The 12,276-nt window shown below is 45.5% G+C and overlaps 1 protein-coding gene across 1 annotated transcript in view; it reads right to left on the reverse strand.

Moving 5' to 3' along the window:
- Positions 1–4,201: 4,201 nt before the first annotated feature.
- LOC149067716 (uncharacterized) overlaps positions 4,202–12,276 on the reverse strand; it is a 113,453-nt gene continuing 105,378 nt past the window's right edge. The window contains exons 10-11 of the mRNA XM_089252358.1: positions 6,532–6,563; positions 4,202–4,325 (exon numbers count right to left, since the gene is read on the reverse strand). Coding sequence (XP_089108484.1) covers positions 4,275–4,325; positions 6,532–6,563 — 83 coding nt within the window. The 3' untranslated portion in view covers positions 4,202–4,274. The remainder of the gene's footprint in view (positions 4,326–6,531; positions 6,564–12,276) is intronic.

Here is a 12,276-nt window from a genome sequence, read left to right on the forward strand (position 1 = left end):
TGCTCACAAATCCCAGGGCCAGCAATAGGTCGAATCAATTTAGCATCTGGAAGCTTGCTATAATATGAACGGTGCCCATTCATTCCTTCCTAAACTTTCGCGACCGTAGCTACCGATGCCAAATCACTGTTATTACGGAGCTACCATTTTGGCTACAAGTTGAAATTAGGCGCTCATATGCTGCTCTCTACACTGCACTCTCCCCCCCCCCCATTTGGGAACCGGCCGAGACGTCGACGCCGTTCGTCAACCTGGAAATTCTTGCTTGACGTCACGCCAATCTTAGCGCCACCATATGAAGACAAGATAGCGTATAGTTTTCGTCGGGGGGCGCCCCTTCCTTCCCCCCCCTCTGTACCTTGTAACAGTAGTAGACGGAGGTGGATACGCCGCTTTCTTCTTGCTGAAGGAGGTGGAGCGGGGGGGGGGGGACTCGTCATATTTTAGCTTTCTGGGAGTCTAATTATAGCGACTATTTTTCCTTTCGCCCCCGTTTATGCCAAAGCTGCTGTGTCTAGTTTGTGCTTCCGTGATGGACTAATTGGCAACGAGAGCAAGAACGGGGGTCTCTTGGCATTTTAGAAACTGCACCGCGTTATGACTGAAAATACCTAAGTATCGGCACTGTGTTAAGAAATTTGATCGATTCACGGCAGAAGTCTGGTCGCTAAAGTGGCATTTAGGGCGAGGGGGCGCCACGGAATTTCAAAAGAGGAAAAAATAAGTGGCGCGAACACGCGCTGATTTCCCTTGGCAAACAGTATGGAAGACGTGGGGGGGGGGGGGGCGAACGTGCCAAAGAAAACTCCAGGTTTCAACGCCCTTTTAAATCACGGGCGCAAAAAATGTCCCCTCCCCTCCTCCAGTGTGAGCCAGTATTTCGTCCAGGGAATGATTTCACGGGGAGGGGGGGGGGGCGTAAGAGCTGCAAATCGATCCGACTGCTGTATTAAATCTGAATTAACATCTTCGGGGGGGGGGGGGGCGTACGTACAGCGGCGGCTTTATACAGCCCTCGAGAAGAAGACATTTCTCCATGAAGGAGTTTTGCTTTTACAGTAGCTGCGGATGAGATTCAGCTTTTTCTTTACACACGGCCGCCTTTGGTGAAATTCACCCTTTGGGAGGGGGGCATTCAAGTATTACGTCAGCATCGATGTGGGGGGGGGGGGTGCTGACTTTTGGTGACAAGGGGGGGGGGTGTGAATGATGCTTACGTCATCAGTCACCCTTTATGAAGATATGAAATATTCTTACTTGGCATCTTATTCGGTGCGCCAAAAACGAGAAAAAAACCCTTTCGATAGTTATTGGGCACCAATTGATAAGTGCCCTACAGAGCCACTTTAGTGATCTTTAAATACTCCGCACATTCAAGTGATCTGGAAATGTGTCCGGGCCGCTTAAGTGCTGCTCTAAAATTATGCCCCATGTCACGTCACTCACTCTAAATGTGCCACGGATCGCTTAAGTGTTCTGGAACTGCGTCGCGGGTCACTTAAGTGATCTGTGAATTTTTGCCACGGGCCTACTTGAGTGATCTGAAAATGTACCGCGGGCCGCTTAAATGCCCAGGAATTGTGCCACGGGTCACTTAATTAAGCGATCTGTAAATGTGCCGCTTAGTTCATTTTTACAAAATTAGGTTTGAGGGGGTGGAGGCAGGCCACATTCGGCCTGTGTGCCAAGGGTTTATCATATGGGGGGGGGGCGAGATTCTCCATGCCCCTCCGTACGTCTCTGATCCCACAGATATGCGTTACGAGGTAGGGGCCAGAGCTGATGACGAAATTTTGCTGACAAGGGGGGGGGGGGGTTTCAGAAATTCCTCCTTTATACAGCACTCGATAGCCCGTTTTTACACGGTCATCGATGAGGGAATTTGGCTTCCGCGCGGTCATCGGTGAGGGAATTCGGCTTCCACGCGCGGTCATCGATGAGATAATTCAGCTTCCACGCGGTCATCGATGAGGGAGTTCGGCTTCCGTGCGGTCATCGATGAAGGAATTCAGCTTTCATACGGCCGCTTGAAGAAGTCATTAAGCTTTCACACCGTCATCGGTGAAGTGATTCATCGAGCTGGATAAGATTTTCTTCATCGAGGGCTGCGCAGGATGAACTCGTCCACGGTCGAGGGCTATGTTGACAGCCGAATTACTCTCTCAAGGGCCGTTTTGAGAGCATCATGGGTCCCCGGGCTAAGCGAATTTTTCTGAGGCCCTACCAGGCAAATTCTCAAAAAACTACTCATTTTCCTGAGGACTCTCTTCTCTTGAGGTCCCGCGGGCCGTGCTCGGCTGGGCCCATGCCGTCAAGGCTCAAGAGATGCTCGGGAGTCCGAGACGATCAATTCCAATGTTATGAATTTTTCTTCGATTCGCGGGACTCTGGATTGATGTGGCTTTAAATTGACTCACGTTCAGAAGCGCCGACATGAAGTAAACATTGGGGGGAGGGGCCTGAAATCGACATCCGTCCCGTATTTACGGAACTCAAGCCCGTACGCTGGAGGCAGAATACGTTACATTGTATATTCATGAATTATTATGGGGGGGGGGGGGACCTCAACCCCTTCAACAAATTTCTTGGAGGGGGGCAAATAGCACCAGCCCCTTAGGCTGCGGCGTCTACGCTCACGTTGGCCAAATCTTCGTCTCCCCCACTACGATTAAAATAGCGGAATCTCTCGACTAGATTCCGAGGACCGCCATCACTTATTCGCGTAAGTAGCTCTCGACGAGAAATCACGTGTTGAAACACGAGATTACACGAGAAGTGGGGGGAGGGACGGGAGGGGACAACGCTGTAAACGAAGACGTCTTAAGTGTTTTGTGCGCCGCTCTACTTGATGCCAACAGAGGGGCCCATTGTTGCCCGGCCGTTGTTAACCTCCATTCATTGTTCCGGAGCGGAACTACTTGACACGTGCGCATGCGTTGAAAACGAACGAGGGCCAATTATAAGAGCAGCACACAAGGCAGCAATACAGTTAATTGGGGGCGAAGAAAACACTTTCTGGACGATTGCCAACGGGACGTCTCGGATGCCAACATTTTAAGAACCGCTTCCGAAAGGGATGTCACAGGTGTATGTAGACGTTTAATGTCGGTCATTGCCGTTTAAATAATTAGGCCGTCACTACCAACGTTTAAATGATTGCCTAGGAGCCCCCCCCCCCCCTTTTACCAGGTCCCTTAAGGAAAAAAATACGGGACGCGTTTCTCGTCGGTAAGATGCTGACTTGAACGACAGATGGCAGCACTTATCGACAGGAAAAATGATTTGAGCGCGTTTGGTCTATCTATGGTTTCCGGATTACGTAATCAGGAAAACGATAAGTCACTCTTTTCGTCACTCACATGCTTGTAAACTCTTTTGGGTGTTTATTGACATGTCCTCTTGCTTATTAGATCACTCATTGGGTAACTCCCATGCTCACTTTTGGTCACTTACGATCTCATTGACCTCATCCCACGCTTTAGGTGGTGTTGGCCAGTACAATCATTGTGCGTAAAAGGAAACGATCGGGCTCAGAATTGGCGATTTCTATACCCCCCCCCCTCCACCACATCCAATCACCATGCAGTATTTGTGCGCCAAACCAGGAAGATTCTACGCCAAAATAAGAAACGAAATAGGATGCTGCGGTTCGAAATGCGGCAAACTTGCTACAAGTATAAGTCTTTAGTCCTAATGTGACGTTACAGATGAACCTGGCAACCCGTGCTAGCTATTTTAGCCCGCTAAAAGCCCCCCCCCCCCTCGTAAATACACCACTGTTTGCAACAGGTGGCGTCACTTTACCTACAAAAACAATTTTAAATGTACAGTCGAATCCCGTTATAACGAACTCCAAGAGAGAGCCGGAGAAATCACTTCGTTATAAAAGAATTCCGGGTTTTTGCGTTGTTTCTATGTAAACTTATGTGGAGGATTAGAGAAGTGTTCGTTTAAAGGAGATTTTCGCTATAACGGTATTCGTTAAAATGGGATTCGACTCTTTTTTTCGTAGGGTATTTATTAAGGAATCGGCTATTGAGTGTTGTTTCGCCCATTTTGTTTACTTCTAAATGGAAGAAGTATGCTTTGAGATGGCAGCCAGAGCCAGCTCAAAGCATGGTCCCACCAGGGGGACCTCTGGTGCATATAGGGTTACCAGTGCCCCGTAGTAAAAAACACACAAAGATTTTTCTCGTGTAAATTAAATACTATATATATATATTCATCTTTCTTTTGCAATTAATACATATTTTCTCTGTACAACAACACAACAATCATTTTCTTCTTAGAATACTCTTCCAGACGCTTCTCCGCTTTTTTTCTTCCTGAAAAATACAATAAATACAGTGTTAGGTAATTAATTTACAGTAACTTATATATACAGTCTAATCCCGTTTCAACGAATACCGTTATAGTGAAAATCTCGTTTTAACGAACACTTTTCTAATCCCTCCACATAAGCAACAATGTGAAAACCTGGAATTCTTTGCTGTTTATACAGTAAAACATGTTTTCCATCCCCATGATACTGATGTACCAGACAAGACCCGGACTCTATCCCTTGAGGGATATAATCCCCATGATACTAGCGTAAATCATCCCCGAAACTGAACAATCGATACCAATGTATTGATCTTGAACATGCGCTTCTATGAAATTTTTGCTCTTGATATAATTTCCCAGTTCGTCTCAAAATCTGCGCTTGATACAACAGCGCCATCTGGACAAAATGTTCGGTTCACCCCCTCAAAATACGAGCTCGGTATTTATCTGGAAATATTTGCTTGATACCCGTTAGTGATACGTTTTTATACGAAAATTTATCCTCGATACCCGATCCGCGTTGATTCAGAAATATGACACTCCTCCCCGCCCATGATTGTTCCCGTAACCCCCACACTCGCTTTCGTCACGAAATGTTCGCTTGATACCTGAAGTGCCAGACAAGACCCGGACTCTGTCCCTTCAGGGATATAAGCCCTTTACCCGACTGGGTTGAGTCTTGCTGAGGGGGGTCGGATGGCCGGGGCGGACCCCCCCACGGGATCTTCTCCCATGGCCGTCCGCCCCGATCCCACTGTAACCCCTAATTCACCCCAGCAGTCTCCCGATGTTCTGCAACCTCCGTTGTTCCTGAAAGTCCCCCCCCTCTCCTCCGAATACACTACCTCGGTCATATGCACCCCCAGCGGCCCTGTCCCAAAGTTCTCCAGGTTGTTTTATTCAAAACAGACAGTACATGATAGGACATATTATATACAGTGTGTACATCGTGGTGCATGTCACCGTTGTGGAACGGCCGGAGGTCTTTTAGTCTTCTGTACTCGAAGAGTCATCTTCTGTGGATGCTGCCCTGCGTCGACTTCTCGGTACTGGTGTCGCATCTTTTGAGAAGAAATCTTCCTCCTCGTTGCTTGCTATTAGTGACACCAGTCTTTTGCGTACGGTCGGGGTCTCTTCAGTAGTTCTGCCCTCCACCGCGGAATGTTTGGTGTCAGCTGGTGCCTTGAAGCGCAGATTCGCTGTGAGTGGGGATCTTGTGGCGTAGTGGATAGGAGACCCAGTTCGACCACACTTGCACTTGTCATTTCGTCTGAGCTTCAATCGTTCGAGGTAGGAGGGGAAAGGGCCGTGTTCGGTAAAGAACAGTATCATTCCCCTCGTCCAGTTGCTGCTTTTTAATTTCACTCTTGGCATGATTTCGAGTATTTTCCTGGCAGATTTTGGTTCATTGTCCCATTTCCGTTGCCACGTCCTTATCAGCATTTGCATGGATTTATTCTTAATCAAAGTCTCCGGAAACGGGATATGACGGTCTACGGTGTCTTGGTTCGCTTGATACCAGCGCTGCACCCCAAAATGCTCGCTTGATACCAGCATTCGTTTCAAAATATTCACTTGTGCCAGCGTGTATATTCCAACCAAAATGCCTGTTTGATACCAGCGTTCATCTGGAAAATGTTCCTTTTATACTCAAGATACACCTGTGTATGATACCTGTGTTTGTCCCAAAATGTTCGTTTAATACTATCACTCGTTTTAAAATGTTCACTTGCGCAAGCGTTTACCTCATAATGTTCGCATTCATCTGAAAATGTTCCCTTCGATATTATCGCTCGCTTCATTTATCTCAAAATGTTCGCTCGCTATTATAGCGTCCGCCTCAAAATATCCTCTTGATAAAGTAAGACTTCAGTATAACGTCAACACACCCTTTTAACATCATCTCGCTTTTACAACGTCAGTTTTTTTTTAAAGTCCCTGCCAACACAAATAGCAGGTTAGTTCAACTTGCTTAAAGTCGCTCCGTTTATGAAGTCATTTTTAGTCGGTCTCTAGGAGTATTTTATATATATAGGGGTACATTATGCTAAGACCAGGCACCTACAGCACGGTGCTCCCTGCGTCGATCAAGTGCTCGTCGCTTCCCCCCCCCCCCCAAAACGTACATTTGATACCAAAGAGGAGGGGGGAGGGAATGTGATTTTAGTGGGGGGGGGGGTGCATCACAAAAAAGAAGACATCACTTACTTGAGGAACAGCCACTTTGTTCACTTGGAAATCTACGGAAGGGGGGAAAAAAACAGATCAGTAATTTGCATATGGGAAACATAATTTGCATAAAATTTGTATGCGTGTGTTACGGTAAATGTGACAAATCCGGTTATTGTACATATTATATAAATTATGCATAATCACCGAGCATTTTGGTTAGTTTGACAAATTTCTCTAAATTAATCATCTTTACAGGTTACATGTTATTATACATAATAACCAAGCCTCGTTGGTAAATTTGACAAATTTCCCTAAATTAATAATCTTTACCGGTGATTATACCCAAGCAACGCGTTTGTAAACATAATAAATTGTACTATATGATATACTATACACGGTAATTTGCATCATTATATCGAGGCACGATCGTCAAATTTGTTATTACACCGGGGTCCAACTATATTCACCAGACATACTCGTTTGGATTTTTTTGCATACCCATCAAATTCACCAATTACACCAGGGCATTATGCATAATCGCGATGAATTTCAAGTATTTAATCAAATTTACCAAATTTACTTGGGGCATTACGCACGGTAAATGTGATAAATTTATCCAATTGACCGAGGCGATTGATGCATAATAACCGGATTTATCACATTTACCGTAACACGTTTGATACCCGCTTTGTTTTGCTCGATCCACTTTAGACAGGAACATCGACTGGAGGGAAAAAAAGAACGAGACACCGGAAAGCGGATTTCCGCTCGATCCACATTTTTCGGAATCCGCGATAAAAACCGACGCGGCGAAACAAATTCACTTGCGGGCTCGAACCGATTCGTTTGATTCGATTTTGAGCGATTCGGATAACGAGCACCCTCAAGGAACTAGACTCAACCCGTGGCCCTCGGGAGATCTGAGTGGCCCGCAACCTCAAATCTGGTGTGACCCGCGACTTCAAGTCTAATTTTTAAAAATGAACCAAGCTGCAAAATAAGTGACCCGCGGTGCAGTTCCACATCACTAGAGTGGCCGTGACATATTCCCAGGCACATTAACAAATCACACGATTGACACAGTGAATCACACACTGCGGCACAGTCCCACATCATTTATATAAATATCCTGGGCACATTCTCAGATCACCTAAGTGGCCCGCAACATGTTTTGCAAATCATCGGAGTGTCCCGCACTCTTCAAAAGGTTGAGACCCACGATTATACTATAACACAATTATCATAACATAATTTGCAAGTTAAAAATAAAATTTACCTTCACCGATCGATTTCATCATTCACGAGCTTCCTTTGCAAAAAAAGGGGACATTTTTCGGGCACATACGAGAAAGTGTCCCGTAAAATACGGGTCATATGGTCACCCCTTAAAATCGACGGTTTTTAGCAGGGGGTGCGGGCCAAATGCGGCCAGCGGTAGGAAAATACACACAACACGATAAATGGGGTTCTTAACCTATGGGTCACCACCCAAACTTGGGTCGCACAAATCCACTTACAGCCAGGGTTCCTTGAGCTAGGGGGTCACGACTCAAACCTGGTCCCCAGGGGTTTCCGAGACGAGTCCATGATAATAAATGCCCTTATTACGTTACTAGTTTCACTAATTTCGGAAGACAAGGAGACTCGTGGGTCGCAAAGCGGGTCTTTGTTGTCGATTTTGGGTCGCTGCTGGAAAAGGTTAAGAACCCCCCCCCCCCCGGCTTAATCTGAGCATATTTGCATACACATTTTCTTGACCGTATTGATATATTGGGGCTCCATACAAATACGGGATATACGTGATATCTCCAATTATAGCGAAAAATATACAGGGTTTTGGAAGAAATACACTACAAATGGTATATATATATATACAGTCAAACCTCGTTAATGAGCGCCTCTTGAGAGAGCAAAAATATGACTTATTAAGCGGAGTGACTCGTTAAACGGAGTAAGCCATAGCTATGCCAATTCATGCCTGAGGACAACTGGGACTTTCAAAAAAATGACCCGGTAAGCGGAGTGACGTGTTAACCGGGTGACGCACTAACGAGGTTTGACTACAAATATACAGTCGAATCCCGTTTTAACGAATAACATTACAGCGAAAATCTCGTTTTAACGAACACTTTTCTAATCCGTCAAATAAACCCGGTAAGCGGAGTGACGTGTTAACCGGGTGACGCACTAACGAGGTTTGACTGTATATATATATATACAAATATACAGTCGAATCCCGTTTTAACGAATACCATTATAGCGAAAATCTCGTTTTAACGAACACTTTTCTAATCCCTCAAATAAGTATGCTTAGGAACAATGCAAACAACCACCTGAAATTCCTTTATAACGAAGTGATTTCTCCGGTCTCTTGGAGTTCGTTATAACGGGATTCGACTGTATATATATATATATGCGTACCTTTGGTACATGCTCTTTGCCCCGGAAAAAGTTGAAATGATAAAAGTTGTCGAAGTCAAGTAATGTTAAAAACTATCGCTAATACCGGATAAACTGCGGAAAATGATGGATACTGCAAGTGAAAATACATTAGCCGCCACTAATAAGAATCACATTTTGTTCAGCCGTTTTGATTCTTATAAGCGGTTGATCCTTATATCCGGAATTTTTTTGTTGTTGTTATTGTTCCAGTTACCATTTGTACTAAATACTTCAATCTCTAAAATTTAATTAAACCATTTATGGCAACATATCGTTGTCTTTAGACATCGTTCGTTGTCATTGCAGACCGACTGCTACCACAAACCACACATGCACCTCGCCCATATTCCTCTGCGGAACCTCTAACTAATTGGTACGTGTTGGAAGGTGCGTTTACGTGTAGTGAAACCTGACGTGAAGTTTGTTTCCGTGTAATGCTTGTTATATGCAGTGCTGCCATCTGCCACCGGCTTTCCTAACTATGAGTGAAGCGTAATGATTGAATGATTTATCGTTGTAGGTAGGCCTGTTGCTCTCTGTGGCGAGACTTGGAGATCGGCTCGCATTTGCGCCTCGAAGTTGGGAACCACAGGAAACCAACTCCAGCCGACCGACCAAGACTGACTAAAATGTTACACAGTAACGACTACTTTATACTTTTGTCATAACCCCCCCCCTCACAAGGGTGTTTTTCCACGCTATAAACTCACGGGCGCGGTAGCCCAGGTCGATAAGATACTCGTCTTAAGTACCAAAGGATGCTAACAGGTGTCGCGAGTTCGGTTAGTTCTTGTCAGGAAAATTTCCCCTGTCATGACCACAGAAAAAGATTGCTACCGCAGAGAGTCCCACGTCGAGGGTTTAGCGCACTAACTTCTCGGTGGGTATATATAAAAAGAAGCTACCGTTCGGAATCGGCAATGCATTGTGCCAAAAAAATGCAATAAAAAAAGGAAAAAAAAATCAAATTCGTTATAAATTCACTATAAGGGGGAGCAGCTTGAGAAGTCTGGCCCCGGGGGACAGACTTACAGGGGCAGCTGTCGCGTGGGCGGATCTGTCACGTGTAAATAGATGACTGTGTGATGCATATTGTGTATATGTATATATTGTATATTTTTTCTGTCATTAAAATCCAGGGGTTTTTGCGGTTGGGTCCCGGGGGTCTGGATGGGGGTGCTCCGGGCTTGTGGGCTCCTCCTGGTGGCTGGGTGGCTGCTTATTGAGATGCCCTGAGGGCCGTGCATGGAGCTTGTTGGCGACTGTAGTCTTGGATAGAGGGTTGGGGGCGCCTTCCGGATATTCTCCGGCTGGCGCCCTGGCCCGGCGCCCCTGATTCTCGCCCAGCGCGACTCAACCTGATTGGGTAAAAGGCTTATATCCCGAGAGGGACAGAGCCTGGGTCGTGTCTGGTTTGTAGGGGGACCCACCAACGATTCCAATCAAGAGGGCTCAGCTGCAGGATATGGGATGTTGCCCGAGCGGATCAGAGGTTCCCCAAACTTTTGTTCCCCCCCCCCCAATTTCTGAACATTTTTTTAATCATAGTTCCCAACTCAAACCAACCCATAGGATCCTACGGTCATATCTGTTTTAACACACACATGGCCAATGCACCCCTATTCATGTCAATGAAATATGGTAACTTCATTTTCTGTCCGTTGGCGGTTTTATGAGATTGCTTAGTATGTTTTGGCGCGATCCGGCAAACGCTATCAGAAAATCGCCAACGGTCAGGAAATAGAGGGACCGATATGGTGACCTTGGTTTCATCTCTGAAGAAATACGGGACATTAGGATCGAAAATACTGGGCACAGCCAATCGTGCCAAAACATGATAAACACCGTCCTTTGGCGGGTTTTCTGGCATCATTTAGCACTATCCAGCAAACACTATTAGAAAACCGCCAGCAGTCAGGAAATTGAGGGACAAAGATACTCTGTAGCAATACGACAATGGACTGTCGAAAATACTGGACACTGTCAATCGCGCCAAAACATGATAAACACCGTCCGTTGGCGGATTTCTGGCATTGTTTAGCACTATCCGGCAAACACGATTAGGAAATTGCTAACAGTCAGGAAGTGAAATAACAAATGCAGTGATAATCTTTCACCCATAAAAAAATACGGGACATTTCGATATTAAAACACGGACTCTGCCAAAAAAAAAATGCCAGTTGCCACCAAAAATCGCCAATGAGTGCTAAAAATGATCAATTGGCGGGAAATGCATGGTCGAAAAACCGAAACGAATATCTATAAACACCTTTTTAGGAAAGATGAGACATCTTTCGCGCACGAGAAAAGTCCCGTAAAATACGGGACGTATGGTCGAATCCTTAAGTCTGTGGTTTTTAGCATTCAACTCACACGGAATAGTCCGATTGCGACATTCCTCACGTTGGCGAAGTGTCCAAGATCGGTCAACCAACCAACCAACCAATCAATCACCAGTGCTTGGCGTACGCCAAGAAATGCTTTTAGCGGAACACGTATGCCACAAGTCATGAAAGATGGCGGGTATCATCATCATCGCGTGTCAGAGCCCCACGGTACACAAACTAAAAAAAATTGGCAACCCCCCTCTCTGGGATGTCTAAAAAGCTCGCAAGGAGGTGACAGATGGCACGACTATTTGTTTTGGTGAGGAGAGAAACATCGCTCAAAATAGAGCGAGTGACTCGAGAGGGTGATGATCCCCGTCTCTTCCGTGTTATTCCAAGACATTGGGAGCCCACGGGCCCATAGATCCTTCCTCTTTGGGAGGCATACGATCTGAAAAAAGCGTTGTTGGGCCACGCTTGGACAAGCCCCGTCCGGCCGTACGTCCTCTTGGGAGTTTTTGTTTGTGGAAAACAGCTGACCCTTGTCGGATGCGGTCAGTCGGCAAGAGGGTGCCCCATAATATCGCCGGCGAAGAAAGCATCAAAATCTCGTTGGCGTGAAATCGATAGATTAATTATGAGGCCGATGCTTTTTATGGCTCTGAAAAGGGACGAGATTATTTTGGGTTGTGGACAGAATTTGTTTTTTTTCTTGTACATTCTCCAGACGAGATTTTTCGGGGGAGTTTTTTTTTTAATGACTAGAATTTTTCAATTTTTGCGATATTTCAAGATGAGATCATTTCTCAAAATGTTCAGCACGAGATTTTTTGTCATGATTTTTACGGGTATTCTCGACTTTATTTCGCGATATTTCAAGCCCAGATCTTTAGCAATATTTCAAGCCCAGATCTTTAGCAATATTTCAAGCCCAGATCTTTAGCAATATTTCAAGGCAAGATGTTTTTTGCGATATTTCAAGCCCAGATCTTTAGCAATATTTCAAGGCAAG

The sequence above is a fragment of the Pholcus phalangioides genome, unplaced genomic scaffold (genome assembly GCF_987345545.1).
Source record: "Pholcus phalangioides strain wild (caught in Gottingen) unplaced genomic scaffold, Ppha-v1.0 ptg000028l_1, whole genome shotgun sequence".
In the NCBI taxonomy this organism is placed as follows: Eukaryota; Metazoa; Arthropoda; class Arachnida; order Araneae; family Pholcidae; genus Pholcus; species Pholcus phalangioides.